The following is a 19,507-nucleotide window of genomic DNA, read 5'->3' on the forward strand; positions in this document are numbered from 1 at the left end:
TTAATTTTTTTAAACCACATTTAATGTTAATTTACAGCCATGCAGTCCTTTTTGGTATCTGGAAAGGAAATCAAGCTTGATGTATTTTTCTGTTCTCATGGTGCATATGTTTCCTGAAAAGTAAAGGAAATGATATTAAAAGTTGTAAGCTGCTCTAAAAACCTCATGGACACAAACAGGATGGAAATATAACAAATTTAACAGGTTTTCCATTGCATTGTGCGCCACTGACACAGTCCTTTTTTAGAATATATATATTAAAATAAATGTAGTAATCAAAGCCCAAAAAAAGGATTGGTGGAGCATCCTTGCAAACAAATCCCTTCCATGTGTAGTTCTCATCTGTAGAACACAAATATTAGTAATCTGCCTAAGAGGGCTGTGTGAGAATAACACAATAATGATTGTAAAAGCGCATTGTGAATTAAAATACTGAACAATCAACAGTAGTAATGCTTATACATTGAATCACTGTTAATATCCAAGACGGTTTAACACCAGTGGCAAATGGCCGTGTATACTGGGCAGTCAAAAGACAGGCAATTTTTTTGATCTTCCAGATCAGAGAAGGAAAATGGTTACTCGTCACAGATTAATCTGGATAGCTGGATTGATATGAAGCAACAGGACCAAGTTTTGAGTCCACTGATACCTTTAAGACCAGCAAAATGTAATTCCGGGTATAAGCTTTGGTATGCATGCACTTTGTTCTACTCCTGTCAAAGGAAGGGGAAAGGATGTCTTTATGTGTAGGCTGTCTCCTCCTCTCCGTCAGATTTCCCCCCAGCTCTCAGAAAACTTCCCCCTATAACTTTCCTACCAGGATTTCGCTGAAGTTATTAGGACTGGCTGTACAGATTAAAAACCGAGAGGATCAAAACCACCCGCACCGCAGCAGGCCGCCCTCGGCTCATTTTTCAAAGAGAAACAGGGAGACGAGCAGAGCCCAGGCATGTTGCGGGGGACTGGAAGGGAGGCAGAAAAGAGCCCGAGGAAAGACGGCGCGTTAGGCCGGCATAACAGGTCTTTTACACGGGATACATTTTGCAGCCAATTATGGAAATACAGGAAGTCCTGCTATCTTGAAACTGGCGAAGAGGAAGGAAGCTAACGCTGGGGTAGAAAATGTGCGATCTTTTTAGGGTGCCACAGGCCCCCTGAGTGTGTTTTTTGCTGCAACAGAATAATACGGCCACGCTTTCTGGAAATTATTAGGCAAAACGAGATGGGGAAATCTGTTGCAGCGAGAACAACAAAGAGCCCTGACACACCTCAAAGAAGCCTACGTTGGGAGGCAGGAGCTTCCCTGGGCCAGAGCCCACGTCGTCGGGCCCGCTCCCTATGGCCTGCAGCCCCCCCGGCCCTGCCTCCTGATAAACCCGTCCACGCCTGGCCTGGCCTGGGGTGAAAGTGCAGCAGGAGGAAGGACTCCTTCGCTCCCCACCCTCTCTAAAGTAGTCCCTCTTTGTTCACCGGTAGGTTCGACGTGCTCACAGCCAGTATCCTTCCGCACGTCACCCCTCCGGCAGGCTTCCTCGCCTTCCCCGCCCCTCGCCGGCGAAATCGCTGCTCAGCTGGGCTGGGCCGGCGAGGGGGAGGCGGCCGAGCGGCTCCTTTGTGTTTCCCACAATGCACCAGCTTCTCCTCCGCGGGAAAGAAAAATGGCGAAGGGCTGTAGTGGAGCCGGGCAGCCCGTGAGGCTGGCGTGAGCCTCTTCCTCGGCCACTCCCGCCTCGCAGGGGCCGCCAGGAGCCCGGGCGAAGGCCGGCCTCTCGGGGAGGGCGCATCGAGCGCACTGATTTCCCTGTATGAAGCGGTTGGCCCCTTTGGAGAGACCGAATGAGGTGAGGGGCGCCCCCCCCATCCCCGTTAATAGGATCTCGCCAAGAGGGTCGCTGAAGTACGGGCGGGGGGGTCGGTGAGTGGGGGGGGGATGGGATTGTTGGCGGCCGTCCTGCCTTTTGCCGGCTTCCTTGCCCTCCATCCCTTTTCTCTGCTTCGTGGCTGCCAGCAGAGCGCCCGCCCCCATTATGCGGGGGACCGAGGGAAGGAAGCCTCGTAGCCGTCCTGCCTTTCAGGCTGCTTTGTAAGCACCGGGTGGCGGGGAGTGGGGAGTGGGTGGGGAAGGAGTTCAAGGGCACCTAATCGGAATCGCTATCTCTCGGGCGCGCTATACTCCGGGGGGGGGGGTCTTTGGGGGGTCCCGTGGAAACCAAAACAAAGGCGACAACTGTAAGCGGAGCCTGAACCTCCTCCCTGGGCTGAGCCTCCCTTGCTGCTCTAAGCCACGGCCACGTAAGCCGGGCAGCTTCCCCTCTGCTAATTCCCAGCTACGTCTTCGCGGAAAGAAAAGTTGATTTGTCTTCTCTTCGAAGGGGAAGAATCGGGCTGAAGGGGAAAGGGATGCGCTTCTGTGCAACGGTTGTAAGGCGGGCCGTAGCAGTGTTTTGAAAACAATGATCGTTTGTGTGTGCTCCCATGCTTGCTTCCTCAGAGGGTGGAAGCTTTGATCTGGGACTAGCTCTCCTCGTAGGAGAGGAGAGGGGTCTCTTTTCAGCTCTCCTTCAAAGGAAAGGGATGTGTTCTTAAAACTATAAATATTTATATGCCTGCTTCCCAGATAATTGGGACCCAACATGCAGCAGCTAGTGGCCCCGGAAAGGGGGTGTGCAACCATGTCATATTATTAAGGGTTATAATTTGTTTTCTTATGGAAAGTCATTTGAATTATACACAGTTGCTCCATTTGTACTGTTATTAATCAGAAAATCCTAGTGCGTGGTTCTTTTCTCCCTTTTGTGTATGTGTTGCCTCAGACTGAACCAGCTGTTTGGCTAGGTTCTGGGTAGATATGCATACAGATGACACCCTCTGGGTCACCCATTAATAGATCAGCACACCAGTTTTAGTTTGCAGCCCTAATTTAGAAAGTTCCTACTAGATACATATTTAATTCTGATGAGTTCCCTGCTTCTGGTGATTAACACTATTGGAATTCTCTCTAATGTTTCAAATGTTAATTTCTTGAAACTATTGGAAGTAGATCATGTAAAATTATTCTGCTTATATTTTCATAAGCATAACATTAAAACATGTAACTATGCTTGGCTTATTTCAGGAAACACTTAAACATTATTAACCTTCTCTTCTTGATTATATTCTGTTTTGGGGATTAAACCTTGCCATTACCAACCATGTTGTTTAAAATTATTAGAATATTCATATTATTCTGAATTTGAATTAAGTAACCTTTAATTATTATCTATCAAATTAAAAGGCAATAAACACACTTGTCCTCGATTAAATTTTATCTTTACATGTGAATTATGATTTCTTGAATTCTTTGGTAAAAATATGTACAAAATATTTCTAATTTATGTCCTGTAAAAGCAATTTTAATAGAATCCTTTTATTTGAATAGTAACCCAACTTATTGTCCTAAAAGCTGTACTTTTTATGGTTAATTTGATGTAGATTGGTAGGGAGGGAATTATTTCACTAGCATTTTTAATTTAACTTAATTCTTTCTTAATTCAAAAATTCCGTCTAAACATCCGGAAGAAATTCCTGACAGAGCAGTTTCTCAGTGGAACAGGCTTCCTTGGGAGGTGGTGGGTTCTCCATCTTTGGACATTTTTAAACAGAGGCTAGATAGCCGTCTGATGGAGAGGCTGATTCTGTGAAGTCTTAAGGGGGTGGCAGGTTACAGTAGATGAGCGATAGGGATGTGAGTGTCCTGCATTGTGTAGGGGGTTGGACTAGATGACCCATGGGGTGCCTTCCAACTCTATGATTCTAACTTCTTTGTTGCAAATATCTTAATTAGTTATAACATAGTCAGTTGCAAGTTATGACTTGGCAGAAACTGTTCTAACATTAATATGCTGTTGATAAGCAAGATCTCTGAATTTTGAACAGTCTACACAAGTAAAGCACATATTTGGTGAGTCAAGTAGCCTTAAAACTGGTTATTTTAAATGTGGCAGAGGTCACACTTTCAAATTAGCCAAAAGTAAAAACCATCTTTACAATCTTCTAAAAATTATTATTTTAAATCTTTTTAGTTTGCATATACCTGCAGACATGAAATCAAAATAAATCAAGTGAGATATAAATAAAATAGCAAGTCAAAATTTGTAAGCACTAGTCAGAATTTTTAAAAAAATCTTTATCCTGTGAATGTTTTTTAACTAATGCAAAGATACAGGTGCTACATCATGAAAATATAATACGAAGTGGCAAACAGGTATTTCATTGTGTACATAGAAGAACATGTAATATTCTGTTTTCATTTGCATGTCAGAACTACTCTCATATTCATTGTACAAGTTCTTAATTGCTATGAGAACAAAATAATTGTTTCAACCAAAGAGGTTATAAGGCAAGTAATCATAGACTGGGCCTCTGTATTGAGCACTTAATAATTTGTGTACTTCAATGTGTTATGAAATGCTTTAAATTCTTGAAAGAGCCCTTTAATTTAAAGTATTATTAATAATATTTAATTTCTATACCACCCCTCCCTATATGGGCTCGGGGCGATTCCCAACAATAACTATAAGGAGGAGATCTTGATCAGATTTATTGCCTGGCAAGTTACTATTGTCTGAAAAGTTACTGTTGCCAACAATAGTTGAAATGCATGCCATTTTATAAAGCTGTTGCCACATACTTAAAGGGTACAATCTTGTGCACATGCAAGTCCCATTTAATTCAGTAGGACTTACTCTTGAGTACACAATCCGTAAGTCTGACAAGTTCCTCTGTGGGCACTTCATTCTTCTTCAAGGTTAACCTATTTAGGTTAAAACATTTGACTAGCTTTTGTAACAAATGAGGGCTAAACCTTTGCCTTATGTAACTTGTTACATTTGAAAAGTGATATAAGGCTTCTAGCAGCAAAAGTTCTTTACTGGGTCTACTGCATTTATTTGAGCTCAGAATACGCCTTTTCTATATTTAGTGGAACATGTGAAACATAGCCATCTGTTGATTGTCTTGTCATTTGAATGGCCTTATTCTTGTTTGCTTATTAATACATTTTGTAAACCACTTTGGGCCTACAATGTAGGGGAAAGTGGTTTATAAATATTATTAAATTACCCAGCAATATGTCTCTAGATTCAAAGGATGGGAGTAGTGTTTGCTGTCTACTGTTCAAATAGCTTTGTTCTAATATTGCTGACTACCGTGCAAACGCATTATGCCAGAGTTTTCTTGAATTGGAACCTTACATCTACACAGAAGATTACTTGGAGCCAGTTGCTATGCCATGTGGTGTGAATGATTTTACATCTCGGTTTGATATCCTAGTACCTGGTGCCAAGGACAGAATTTGTTAGTGTCCCGCCTATCCTGATGCCTAAAAATCTTCACTTCTGGGCCGACAGAGGTGCCACCTGACTGACCCCCTGACTGAGTCCAGGAGTTTATTTTGGAGTTGCTGTGGCAATGCAGGGGAGTTCCCCAAAATTGTCTTCAGCCTTACATGTGCTGGAGGTCACATAGTTGATCTGCTCTTCATTCTGTAGATCTAATGTATTTTTATGCCAAAGAATATTTTTGTCCAAAGAGTTCAGGGTGGCATATGTGGCTTTCCTGTCTCTTCCCCATTTCATCCTCACAAAGGGCCATGTGAGATAAGCAAGGTATGACTTCGCCAAGGTGAAGGATGAAAGAACGAAGATAGGTTGGTCTTGGGGTAGTGATGTGAAACAGAATATTTCTGTGATTTCCCTTTCAAGGACAGATCAGTATCTGGCAAGGCTTTGGGTGTTGGGAAGACTCTGTGCCTCCAAAGGGTTGAGAACTGCTTTCGTCTGCTTTTAGAGCTGTATGAATCCAGGTGAATTCAAGTGGGTAGCCCTGTTGGTCTGAAATAGCGAAACAAAAATTGAGTCCAGTAGCAACTTTTAAGACCAACAAAGATTTATTCAAGGCATAAGCTTTCAAGTGTGTGCTCTCTTCAGACAAAATGGAACAAGGATCATGAGAGTATGGATAAAAAGCAAAAGTAAATTAGTGGCAAATTAGTAAATTGTGTCATAATAGCCAAATTATGCAGTCTGGTAATTCTTTGTTAAAACAGCTAATCGGTCCTTTTGAGTTCAGCTGTAGTTCACAAAAACTTTGGAGAAATAAAAACGTCAAGGTTAGTAATTAATGGCAGACGCATTCCCAGTTGTAAACAGAAATAATTAATTAAAAGAGAATAGTTGCTTGCCCCATCCATCTCCACTCAAGCATGGGAGCATTGCCACCAGTGACAAGGTGCTCAGTTTGTTATTTTGTCCTGAGACCGGAGGGTTAGATTCTGAATAACATTACATACTACTTACAGTCATATTGTCCCAAATAAAATGAAAAGAAGAGGGGATTGTAAGGAATGTGGATATAAGAGTTAAATGAGATTAGCATAGGTAGTGAGATGTAAAAAAAAACCTATGTCCTTGTGAGGTAACTATAGGTGGGAAATCCTTTTGAAGCAATGATTGATCTGTGGAATATGAATGTGCTGTGGCCCCTGGCAGGCCTGCTTCTTGACCCCTTCGGTTCAGAATGGAATTCAGTCTATATAATATATACATAGGATCAGGGGGCAGCACTCTAGCAATGGCTAGAGTGAAAATGGATAACCTCTTGGAACAAATACAACACAGGATAGAAATCTGTTTTGAGTGATAAAAGTCTAGTTGACAATCCTGTTGCAAAGTGCTTGTCAGACACATTGTGGATGAGGTCACCCATATTAGTTCTGGGCATCACTATTGAAATAGGTGCAGTACCAGGTACTTCCAGAGCAGTGATTTTCATATTTAGTTGGATCACCACAACCTGAAAATATGGACAGGATGCTTGGAGGGGTCTCTTTTACAACCTGTCTCTTTTACAACACTTATTCTACCTAACCAGAGGAGAGTTACTGCCTGGATATAGGAACTCTTCCTTGAAAAAGGAGGGGATCCTGACCACCTTGGAGGAACATCTTTATGTGCTAAGATGATCCATGGATTCAGTCTTTCAGCCCCTCTCAGCCTCCCCTTGGGGGCAAGATAGTGGGTTGAGAACCAGGGACCTGTGGATGTAACTGATTTTTTTAGGTAATGGTTTTGGCACATACAATTCCTTGGCTGCATATGATGGATGATACATACTGGAAAAAATTGAGAGTCCTATCTTCCAGCTTCTCCTGAATCTATCAGCAGTGTTCAGTATTGCTGACCACTGAGTAGGAGTGGAAGGTTCACTACTGTGGTGGTTCCTATCTTTAACGTGATTCTAGAAGGCTATATTAGTTCTTCTTTCAGCCCCAAACTGTTCTGAGTAGTGCCCTCTTAAGAATATCAATCCCTTTATTAAGTTTTAATGACACACATGACTAGCAGAGCTTGAAAGCCTTTGACATAACTCTGGACAAGTTGTAAAGAGACCCTTTTATTATTGTAAGAAATCAAGCTGAGTGTTCATATTAATGTTGCTTTTTTAATTTTAGAGACTCTACGGGGGTGGGTAATTCAGTGGTCCACAAGCGGTCTCCTTTACGGCGGCACCAAAAGCCACCAATCTCCGTGACCAAGCTGTCCTCCCGGGATGGACAGAAAGCCAAAAAGCCAGTGTGCAAATTTGAAGAAGGTCAAGATGTCCTAGCCAGGTGGTCAGATGGCTTGTTTTATCTTGGAACTATCAAAAAGGTACTATTAATAGGTACTATTAAATTATTTTCTGACGTTTAGTGGTGGCTTTATATGTAACAACCTCAAATTTATTCTTGCTTTCAGATAAACAAACTGAAACAGAGCTGCTTCATTATTTTTGAAGACAGCTCAAAATCCTGGGTTCTTTGGAAGGACATACAAACAGGCAAGCACCTTCTAAGTCTTTTTTCTTTTAGCTTTGTGTTCATTAGTGGGAATTTTCAGACTCTTTCAGATCCCACCCAATAAAGGGATGAAAAGTGTTGTTTAGAATATGTAGGCGTAGAAAGACAGACATTGCCTAAGGGCTTCTGAGATCACAACATGTTTTAAGTTTCTTAGTAATTTTCTCGCTAGAGAAAAACTTCAGTCACCATCAGTTTTGTTCCTGTTTTATAAACTTCCTGTCCTCACAACTCACTTTCACAATTAATGCCTTCTACTTTTCAACTCGCTGGGCCTTAACGCACTCTGGCTTATTCCCTCTTTATCCTTATGTGCTAAGTATTTTGGTTTTCCAATCACAACTAGTTTAAAAGTCTAATTTGATATTGTTCTTTGAGATGACATACATGAACTTTTAAAAATGGTAAACCTAGCTCTCCCCCCCCCCGGTGCCTTTTTTTAGGAGCTACTGAAAGTGGGGAAATGGTCTGTACAATATGTCAAGAAGAATATTCAGAAGCACCCAATGAAATGGTTATATGTGATAAATGTGGTCAAGGTAACTTGTATTAATTTTGAATTTTATTTTATCACTTTCTTTAGTTTCATCCCAGATATAGATATATTTGCATTGACATGTAACATTCATAACACCATATAATTGCATCTGGTAATATATTGGGAGAGTTTTGTGTGGTGGTTAAGAGTGGCGTCCTCAGAGATCCGGGCTTGATTGCCCACTTCTTCACATGCAGTCACCTGGGTGACCTTGGGGCAGTCACAGTCTTGTTAGAGTTATTACATAGTTGTCAGAGCTCCCTCAGCCCCGCTCACTTCACAGGTGTCTGTTGTGGGGAGACGAAGGGAGGCTTTACGTCTCCTCCACGTAGTAAAAAGTGGGGTATAAAAGCCAACTCTTTTTCTTCTTCTACATATTGTCTGTAATCATCTTTCCTGCACTTGTCAAGACAGGAAAGGCTTTAATGTTCTTTAAACCCTGTAAATTCCTTTTGAATTCAGGTTATCATCAGCTGTGTCACACGCCAAATATTGATTCTGCTGTGATAGACTCAGATGATAAATGGCTTTGCCGGCAGTGTGTCTTTGCAACAACAACAAAGGTAAGCTCATTTCTATTGAAATATTTATATTTTTGCATGGCATTGGACACTAGCATTTGTTTTTTCAATATGTCTTCATTCAGAGAGGTGGCGCGCTTAAGAAGGGACCAAATGCCAAAGCCCTGCAAGTCATGAAGCAAACATTGCCTTACAGTGTAGCAGACCTTGAATGGGATGCAGGCCATAAAACGAATGCTCAGCAGTGTTATTGCTACTGTGGAGGTCCTGGAGAGTAAGTTAAAAATACTAATAAAAAGATTCTCTGTCAGATATATTATTTGTTCCCAGTGATATGTATGCATGCTAGCTTAGATTTCACAGAAATAAACACACATTAATAAGACAGTGTGTTTACAGATGATGAATTATGCTGTTTCACCAGCAGTATTAGGCTTTCATATATTGCTGTACTTTGATTTTTGAAGTCTGTATTTGAGCCTCTTGTGGCACAGAGTGTGGTAAGTGGCAGAAATGCTGTCTGAAGCTGTCTGTCCATGAGGTTGGGAGTTCGATCCCAGCAGCCGGCTCAAGGTTGACTCAGCCTTCCATCCTTCTTAGGTCGGTAAAATGAGTACCCAGCTTGCTGGGGGGTAAAACAGTAATGACTGAGGAAGGCACTGGCAAACCACCCCATATTGAGTCTGCCATGAAAACGCTAGAGGGCATCACCCCAAGGGTCAGACATGACTCGGTGCTTGCACAGGGGATACCTTTACCTTATTTGAGAAAACTGTGTGCATGGGCAAATTTTTGTTGATTCTTTCATAGGATTGCATTGGTTTGTAGATCAAATTATGTTTTGCTGAGAGTCGGCCCCATCGAACTAAGATGCTTCCAAATAAACATGTTTAGTATTGGACTGCTATTTTGAATGGCAGTAGGGTAAAATCTGCTGTACTTATTTTGTATGTCTGCACAGCAGAGGCCAGTTTTCTACAAATTTAGAAGCAAGGATGGTATTCCCAAAAAGGGGGCCAAGGGGGTTTCCAGATAGCAACCAGGGTGGGTTTCCAGAAGCAGGTTTCAAATATAGCCAGGCAGTATGGCTACTACCTGTCTCAAATTAATTGATGCATTGTTGTTCTAAGCATGGGAAAGTGTGCATAATGGGTTGCTTAATCAGTTGTTATGCGTAGCATGAATAACCAGCAGAGAAGCACTTTTGAAGCCCACATAATTACTTGGCATGAGTCACCATGAAAGGGTCTGCCTGGGATTGCACATGGGCATAGGTTATTCAGATTTCACAGCTAAAAAAAGCACTGAAGTATGCCCAATGTTTCTAAGCATTTCCACATGTCACTTTCTTCTGCACAAAGGTAATTTCCCTGTGGGGTGAAAAATATCTATACATCCATGCTTCAGTGTGGTGCCACTGTGCAGTTTGCCACAAGTACATAAATCAGAAAGGCACTGTACAAAGGCTTCCCTAGGTATGTACTTGCAGCAAAAATGTTTAATCAAAAATATGTTTAGAAGTATTTTAATCTGGTAGTTCAGACTGAATTATTGTTATAAATAGGAAACCCTTACCACAATCAATTCTTTCTTCCTTCCTCTTAATGAAGCTGGTATTTGAAGATGCTACAGTGCTGCAAATGTAAACAGTGGTTCCACGAGGCTTGTGTGCAGTGCCTCCAAAAGCCAATGCTTTTTGGTGACAGGTAAGATCTTGTATATTCACCATTGTTGTATTTGCCTTAATAGTTAATCAGTGGATTAATGGGTTGTAGTTTACCAGCTTGTTCAGCTGTAGCTACTGTGTTCTTCCATTGCAAATAGCTCCATTGATACAAGAGGTTTTTGCACATGAAAGGCCACTTCTGCAGTAGTGCAGAATTCTTCAACTGGTGGAGTATGGTGGCAGAATCAAATTACTGGTAGGATCTGCCTATTGTTTTTATGCCATTAAGTTTGGTAGGTGTGTGTGCACACACACGTGTGTATGTATACACATACACATGTTTTAGGCTAATCATTTGAGTTCATGGAATTTGGTAGCTGATAGGTAGCATTAGTCATGCCTCTTCAATTCATTGCAAGTTGGATAGAGTTCAACTATGGTATATATATATTGGTTGGTATTTTAAATCTGGGAGTCCTAAACGTCTTGCAAAACTGGACTACTTGTTAATAGTATGGATTACAGATAAACATTTTCAAAGCATTGAACATGCCTTACTCCTTCTACTTTCTCACTTTTTTAAAGGTTTTATACATTCATTTGTTCGGTTTGTAGTTCTGGACCAGAATACCTCAAACGTTTACCCTTGCAATGGTAAGAACAACTTCAGAGTAAAACTATGTTGCACACTTTCCTAGAGTCTGCTCTAAAAATATATTTGCCATTGAACAATGAAAGAACATAAGTAATTACCTTGCATTATTACTGTTCAGTGTGTGTTGTTTTCAGTTAGCTTCAAGTTGATTGGTTAGGGAATTTTGAAGAGCGTAGAATAAGTTTCTAGTAAACCGTTACATAGGATTACATGTGATTCAAAGAACATAGTAGTGCAATGCCTTGAGCTGGACCTTTCTCAAATAGAATTCCAGCTCTTGGCATTAAGCTTGCCAGGTACTTGAGCCTTTGCTCTCATGCAAACCTGAAACTTGGAAAGCTCACTTCATCATTGGCCCATCTTGGCTTGTGCTTATCCTCGGTGAGTACTATCTTGTGTCTGTCCTAGATTCTATACAGAGAAAAACAGAACCTTTCCAAGGCAATTGGTACAATAAATTTTATATATCAATAATTTCTTAAGGACCAACCACGGTTTCTAGATATACTCAGTTTTCACAATTTTTCTTCAGTGGTTGATTCCTTATACTCTTATCAACCAATTTTTATATATAGATAGGCCACCGGCTCTGTAAAGTATTGTGGGGAATGTCAGTCAAAAAACATGTCCTAGATTCTAAGCTGCTCTGCAGTTAGTGCACAGTGCTAGAGCTCATACAGCTGTGATTTTTGAACAACAGCTTCCCCAGATGTGTTGTCTTTATTGTCCAACACTGATTCTGCTTTCACACATAGAAAATAATGCATTTTCAGTTGACTTCAGTGAACCTTTGCGGGTCGATTTTGCCATTTCACACAGCAAAATCAATTTGCAAAGTGCATTGAATGTGTGTTGAAAATGCGTTATATTTGTGTGTGTGAGAGAGACAGTTTCTGTACTGGAAGTTTTGCGCCAGGCTGCAGAGTGGAATTTGAGTCAGGGCAGGTTGTCCTGCCTCTTCCTGCTTCTGCCCAGTGCACCCTGTCCGCCCTGGATAAGTGTTCCCACATGGGAGCCAGGAAATGGAGTTTCCAGTGCAAAAATGGGTCTATGTGAGAACACTATGAATCAGGCTTGGCTTCCATCAGCCTTCCTTCCTCAGGGCATTCTGGCTGCCTCCTGTACTGTCTTTTTGAAGTACCTCCACTATTTCCTGATATGCAGATGATACCACATTACTGGCAGAAAATGGAGGTAATTAATATAGGATTGCTGTAAGTCAGAAATGTGTCTTGTTTCCCCTACCCCCTCACAGCTACACAACTGTTATAGTGGCATCCCATTACTTCTGACCATATTGTTTCCACTTCCACTATGGCTAAAAGTGCTGCCATGCCACTCCCCTTGGCCCTATATAAAGCTATGACTTTATGGCATAACATGGCACAGTAAGACAAGAGTCTTGTTTGTGCTGGGATTTATAAAATGCTAAAACATACTAACTATGGAAAATTTTGATTTCTAGGGTGGACATAGCACATCTATGCCTTTACAACCTAAGTGTTATTCACAAAAAGAAATATTTTGATTCAGAGCTTGAACTCATGACCTACATTAATGAAAACTGGGATCGACTGCACCCTGGTGAAGTAAGTTGTTGAAATATTCTTATTAGGGATATTCTCTCATTTGTGAAGCAGAACCATTAGCATTAATAGATATGAAGTTATTTTAATCTGTTCACAAAAAAGCATATACCATTTAATTTTCCCATTTAGTAAAACAGGAGTTTTCTGAAATGAATTTTCTTGGGTTATGGACCTAATTTACGGGTGTACTATTGCAACAAATCTCAAATTGCACTGGTTATGATTGATTGCATCATGAACTCTTGCTTATATTGTCTGTAGGTCTTGTCCACACACAGAATTCTATTCTAATGTGTATCCTTATCCATGGTTCCTCTATATATTTGTGAAACACCCTGGGGGGAGGAACGTGTCTGGCTGTCCAAGTTGGAATAGGGCCAATCAGGGTGCAGCCAGCAAAACTGGCTACCCCTGATTGGCCCTGCCTCTGCAGCTCCTGCCCTCTGTCCCTGGACTGTAGCCTCTTTGCTCTCAGACACACCTCAGTGCCTGGAGCCAGCAGCAGGTAAGGGGAGAGGGCCCTGGGCAAAGGGTTGTGGTGGCGGGCCTGCTAACGAGGGCCTCTTGGCCTGCTAAGCAAGGCCTGCTAATGAGGGCCACTTGGCCTGCTAGGCTGGGCTGCCTAACGGCCCAAAGCCACCTTAAGCTGCCTAGCCAGGGACCAGCAGAGGGGACCCTTTCAAGGCCCGTTCTTAGGAACAGGCTTTGAAGCTAGTTTGTCATAAAAGGAAAAATAGGCTTCCTGTTGAAAGTGTCCCTTTGTCAAGATTTCCCCCTTACTACCTCCTCCATATCATGTGGCCCAGCATGATGATGTCACTTAACACCAGTTAATAGAAAACTATATAGTTATAATTGCATCAGAATAAGTTGTACTAAAAGACATCAGGGGGAGAACTTGACACATGATACCAGCCTCATGTTTTTGTAATGTGTAGTTGCCCCTAAAAAAATTTCAGAGGTAGATTCTTGAGTCCTGCGTTGTTATGTGTGTGAAACAGTTACTGTTGCTAATCTAGGAACATTCAGCATACAGAAATTTCGTATTTTAAATGAGCAATAGAGGGACTGTATGTACCAAGTTCTACTAAACAAAGCAGAACTCTTCGTCTGCTCCCAAAAGTCAGGAGCATCCAGCAACAGTGCTCAGTAGGATGTAATGGTTTGCAATGGGACGGGGAAATGGGCAGGTCAGGTACACAGACCCCTCTGGAAAAGCCCTCCCACTGGGAGAAAATAAGCATGAGAATGCTAATAGATCTTGCATTTTGCTGTCGTTAGTAATGGGGACACTCCAAACCACAAATACACTTAACAGTTTGAAACTGTTTAGAATGTAGATGTGTTTTAGAATTCCTACAGGACATCACATCAAATATATTCAACATTTTAATTTTTCTTCCTTCCCTGACAGTTGATTCACTTACTGGGTAATTTTGTCCTATCTTTATAGCCAGAATTTTAGAAGATAATTAAAACTTTCATTAGATTAAACCACTTCCTGATATTTACAGCTGGCAGATACACCAAAACCTGAACGATATGAACATGTCTTGGAGGCATTAAATGATTACAAGACTATGTAAGTTGATACAGGTTTCATGCATTTTAAATACTTTCATTTTATTTAATGAAAATGCTACTCTCTTACTCCACTGATTATCCACTCTTACTATACCTCTGATGAATTGCTGGGGTGCCACCCTGTGTTGCATGAACTGTGCTAAAAATTGAGTTTGCCCAATGCTTGCTGGGATGTAGGGCTTGGCCTTGTGCCTTTAAATTTCGACTGAAGTCCCTTTTCCCAGCATCAAACTCCTGTGGCGATCTCTTACATTTTCTGAGGGAAGACACTTATAAAAGTGCCTGGACTATGTTGATGGACAGCAAACTCAAGTTGCCTAGGTTTCATCTTTACTATGATCCAAGGTAACAGTGTCCATGAGGCAAAATGAGGGCAAGAACACTCAACAGAACCAGCACTGAGTTTCCATCAGATTTTTAAATTTATTTTATTTATTCATGTTATTTATATACCTCCCCTCATTGTGACATCTCTGGGCAGTGTACGCAAAACCAGTGGGGAATGGGAAAGGTACATAGAACATTTGGAACAGTATGAACAAGAAAGGATGTAAACAGTTAACAGTACAACATATGGGTAATCATGAAGGAGATAATAGTGACAGTGAGGGACAAATTTGATGCCCAAGTTGCCTGGCAAGGGAATAGGTTGTGAGGAGATCATTATCTGAAAGCCTGGCAGAAGAGCTCTGTCTTGCAGGCCCTATGGAACTGTTTGAGTTCTGATAGGTTTTGCCTTCATTGAGGAGCTCATTGCACAGGTTTGGGACCAAGGCTGAGAAGGCTCTGGTCCTGGTTGAGGCCAGGTGGACAACTTTGGGTCCAGGGATCACCAGGCTGTTGGAAAGAATAGAACATGTTGCTGTTTAGGGAGTATATGCAAACAGATGGTCCTTGAGGTATGCAGGACCCTGACTGCGTATGGCCTTGAAGGTTATGTATCCTCCACCTTAGCTCTTGGAATCTCTCCCCCTGCAACTCTCCCCTCCATACCTAAAGTATCTTACCACTTGCAGCAATCTCCACTCCTTTATGCTCAGCAGGCTGAATGCTTTGCCATCAGCTAATTTGAGCTGCGATTTGTAAACATCCCACCCTCTGATCACCTTTGTCTTTGTGCCTCAAATTTGATTGAAGTCATTGATCACATTTTGTTACCCTGCATTCAGTGGTCCTCATTACAATGGATCTTGCCCATTCTGGGCAAATATATTCTTGCCATTGAACTCCAGGCAATGTCTTTTCTGTTGGTTGATGTTAACCCTGAGGTGATGTGAGCTGTGGCCAATTTTTGTCGTTTATGATATCCATAAGATGTTCCTCTGCTACACTTTAATGTGGCAACTTGAAAGGTTGTATGCTATTATATTTTAATTTTAATACTACTGGTAGTGTAATGCATTTATTTATTAGATATGTAAATGTTTTTGGTGTGATCTGTGTTTTAAAGGCTTAAGACCTCAGATCAGTGGAGCTTATTGTTAATATGGGAGAGATTCCCTACCAATGATGACAACTAAAGGGAGCAATGGAAAACATTATTACAGAACTGCTGAATCTCACTGAAAATCAAACTTGGAATTGCTAAGAGGCTTTTAGAGAACTATGCTCAATTAATGTCTACCATGTTCACAACCTTGGAATTTATTTAAGAATAATAAAGTAGAAATATAAAATGTTATTGGATGAACTGGTTTTTGGAATATCTGGAGATATACTCTTTTTTTCCATGTCTTGCATTTAACAATTATTCAGGTTTATGTCTGGAAAGGAGATAAAGAAGAAAAAACATTTGTTTGGCTTGAGAATTCGTGTTCCTCCTTGCCCACCAAATGCTGCTTTCAAGGCTGAGAAAGAACCTGAGGGAACTTCACATGAATTCAAAATTAAAGGCAGAAAATCATCTAAACCTGTGCCTGATCAGAGGTAAGACAAATAGCTGAATATTTTGACCTGCTTTCCATTTCCATTTGTTTCACAAACCTGCCTTGTTTTTTTTAAGTCTCAGTCTACATTGAATATTTATTGAAGAAATATTAAGAGTTGCTACTGACTTTAATTGAATGTGACTTATATTTCATCATAATGTGTTGTCTGCTGTGATTTTCAGAATAGCACTGAATTTAGAACTTCTAGAACTTTGCACAAGAATAGACCTAGAGATACTGTTAATTGACAATTCCCAGATGGAATAGTATTTTATAGTTACCATCTTTTTGTATAATACTTAGAATGGAAAAAATCTATATTGCCCTTGTGACAGTGAGGCCTTTAATTTTGATATTTGGGGGAGGGTGTAGGTGCCAAGATTGCCAAACATCCATTGATATTCCAGCTGTTATGGGAAGAAAAAACTATTGGAACAAAAAGGTAGTGGATGATTTTTTTGTGGAGGAATGGTAAGAATCCTTATAATATCCCAAGGGGGTTGAATCCAGGCTATGTTTCTCATTAACAGACCCTGGGGGGAAATAGGAGAAGGGTCTGCAGTAGAAAGGGGAAATGGTTGGAAAATATGAATCCAGCCCAATTATATGAACATCAGCTCCATAGAAAGAATCTATAGGAACAAAGTAAAATTTGAGGCCAGTATTGAACAAAAATGTCACTGAAATTTTTAATTTGGTTACATTTGGCATTGTTCACACACAGTTTGTAGGGACCATAATATGCTATTTATTGCAACCCAGCAATAACAACCAATTTTTCCCTTTCCCTGGTGTCACTGAAGTCTAGTTAGTTTGTTCTCTTGTGTCTGCATTTCATTGTATTCTCCTAAATTCCTGCTCAATGTCTCTCACAGAGATGCCAATACTATATAAAGAAAATGAAGGGAAGAACTTTTAAACTGAAACCAGTGAGAACAATATTGGTGGATGAGGTGGGAAATATGTGTCTGTGTTCTATTCACAGACATACTTCCTGAAGTGGCTTTTAAAGCACTGCATGCTACAGTGTGACAAGAAGACAGAAGGCACCAAATAGCTTTCATAGTTTTGGAGGAGTAAATTTCTATGTTTAAACGCTCTGTGCATATGTGTTCTAAAACAGCGGTCCCCAACCTTTCTGTGGTCGGGGACCGCCTCCGGGGGTGGGGGAGAGCCGATGGCCTGAGCACTGAGCACACATGGCAGCTGCGTGCAAACGTGCATGTGCGTTTGTGCCAGCAGGGGGTGCTAATGTGTATGCCCAGAGTTGCTGCGCGTGCGCGTTTTCGCCAGCAGGGAGCGCAAACGTGCACACGCAGCAGCAGCTCTGCGCATGTGCATTTGTGTCGCCGGCATGCCGGCGGCCGTGCTTGCCTCTTCCCTTCCTTCTCGCAGCGAGAAGCTAGCTGGGCCATGAGCGAAGCGGCCACTTCGCTTGCGTCCTGGCGAGCTTCTCGCTGAGGGGGGGGAGGCAGGTGCAGCTGCCGGCGGCCTGGTACCGTGGCCTTCGTGGCCCGGTACCGGGCCGCAGACCGGGGGTTGACGACCCCCGTTCTAAAGAGTATAGATGGCTAGTTTATGATCAATGTGAAAAGAAAGGAGCTACAATATGATTTCTTGCTCAGTAATGTATCTGATTAAATGCTAACTTGATGGCTTTCTTCTAGGGAAGTTACTAATGGTGTAGAAAAAAAGGGGAAGAAAAAGTCTGTTGGTCGTCCACCTGGTCCATATACCAGGAAGATGATTCAAAAAATGTCTGAGCCGTCACTTTTGGTAAGTGGTATTTCTTTATAGCTCATCAGTTTGTTGGCCAAGTAGTGGTCATTATGTTAAAAGGTACTTTCAAAAAGAAAACTGATTTCAGAATTAAAGCTTTCAATGAAAATATAAAGTTCTGTTCTTTGTTCTTTGTCCTTTTTGGGAAAGGAGCCTGTCATAGTGCAAGAATCCCCTACTTTGGATTTACCTAGCACTATTGGGTAAGTACAGAAATAATAAATGTGCTTTATTATGGATTGGCTGATATCAAATAAGATTTTAACGTTCAATTTTTTTGATTACATGGCAACATGAAATGGCTCAGAAGATCTGATGGAACAGCACATTCATCAAATACCTCAGATGTAGAATCTACAGGTACTGTCAGTACAAAAGAAACTACCTCAACCTGCATTCCCAAACATTACAGGTAAGGCAACTAGAACTTATGACTGATTATGGATATAATTGGTTGCAACTTGCATTGCAAGGGGGACTAAAACTTAGGCTAGATTCCATAAAGTGAGAGCAGAGCTTTTTTTCCTAGAATTGCTCTTTGATGATTCTTCCTCCCACCAGTCTGTCTTGAAAGCTGGGAGGCCCTCAGGAATGAGGCAGGACTCAGGAGACTGCAGACTGAGAATGGAGTCCATGGAAGCTCTAGACCAGCTCCTTGTGCAAGAAGTACCTTTTGCACTAAGGGAGGGTCCAGTGTGATATAATGATCAGAGTGTTTGACTAAAATCTGGGAGGCATGCATTTGAATCCCCACTTTGCTGTGAAAGCTTGCTGTGTGAACTTGGGCCTGTCACACACACTCTGGCTACCCAGCCTCAGAGGACTGTTGTGATGACAAAATGGAGGAGAGGAAAACTGTAAGCCACTTTGGATCCCCATTGAGGAGAAAGGTGGGTTATCAGTGAAATAAAGTAAAATAAATAAAAGCACTTTTGTGTTGCTTTTGCTGCTTAACAGCAATTCTTGAGAACTAAGTGGGTTTTCAATATGTTTTATGTGGTATTTCTTCTGTCATTAACTCTTTATTTGATACTGAGGAATATTACAAAATGGTCTCCTAAGCAATCCTGTGGTTCTTTGACCTTTATGCTCACTCTTAGTCTGCCTTCTACATTATTGTATAATGTACATTATAGTATAACATCTTATTGGCTTTCTCCCATAAAACCTCAGAAGAGCTCCCCTCTGGAATAAATAAAATCTGAAGGGTTATAACATCTCCTAGTCATTCTTATAATTTTAATAGCTATTTACTATATTTAATAAGTGTATTTATTATATTGTAAACCACCCTTAGCTGGCACTCAGGAGGGATGGTTATATATAAATAAAATAAATAAATAGTTAAATTCCATATTTCTCAGTACA

The 19,507-nt window shown here is 41.2% G+C and overlaps 1 protein-coding gene and 1 long non-coding RNA gene across 6 annotated transcripts in view; one reads left to right on the forward strand and one right to left on the reverse strand.

The window, feature by feature from the left end:
- LOC143835385 (uncharacterized) lies at positions 1-1,613 on the reverse strand. 2 transcript variants are annotated; one of them, XR_013230117.1, is made up of 2 exons: positions 1,474-1,613; positions 1-113 (listed from the first exon to the last, which is right to left on the reverse strand). It is a non-coding gene; the product is annotated as an uncharacterized LOC143835385 (long non-coding RNA). The 2 variants fall into 2 exon arrangements; XR_013230118.1 differs by lacking the exon at positions 1,474-1,613 and adding an exon at positions 1,272-1,467.
- MTF2 (metal response element binding transcription factor 2) overlaps positions 1,607-19,507 on the forward strand; it is a 26,844-nt gene continuing 8,943 nt past the window's right edge. Inside the window, exons 1-15 of one of the 4 annotated variants that reach the window (XM_077332907.1) lie at positions 1,607-1,844; positions 7,493-7,691; positions 7,779-7,860; positions 8,323-8,418; positions 8,880-8,980; positions 9,064-9,212; positions 10,549-10,644; positions 11,190-11,258; positions 12,725-12,848; positions 14,363-14,430; positions 16,188-16,358; positions 16,733-16,831; positions 18,028-18,136; positions 18,290-18,342; positions 18,447-18,551. In XM_077332907.1, coding sequence (XP_077189022.1) covers positions 1,840-1,844; positions 7,493-7,691; positions 7,779-7,860; positions 8,323-8,418; positions 8,880-8,980; positions 9,064-9,212; positions 10,549-10,644; positions 11,190-11,258; positions 12,725-12,848; positions 14,363-14,430; positions 16,188-16,358; positions 16,733-16,831; positions 18,028-18,136; positions 18,290-18,342; positions 18,447-18,551 — 1,526 coding nt within the window. In that variant the 5' untranslated portion in view covers positions 1,607-1,839. The remainder of the gene's footprint in view (positions 1,845-7,492; positions 7,692-7,778; positions 7,861-8,322; positions 8,419-8,879; positions 8,981-9,063; positions 9,213-10,548; positions 10,645-11,189; positions 11,259-12,724; positions 12,849-14,362; positions 14,431-16,187; positions 16,359-16,732; positions 16,832-18,027; positions 18,137-18,289; positions 18,343-18,446; positions 18,552-19,507) is intronic. The other 3 variants (XM_077332908.1, XM_077332909.1, XM_077332910.1) reach the window with 3 other exon arrangements.

The sequence above is a fragment of the Paroedura picta genome, chromosome 4 (assembly GCF_049243985.1).
Source record: "Paroedura picta isolate Pp20150507F chromosome 4, Ppicta_v3.0, whole genome shotgun sequence".
NCBI lineage: Eukaryota > Metazoa > Chordata > Lepidosauria > Squamata > Gekkonidae > Paroedura > Paroedura picta.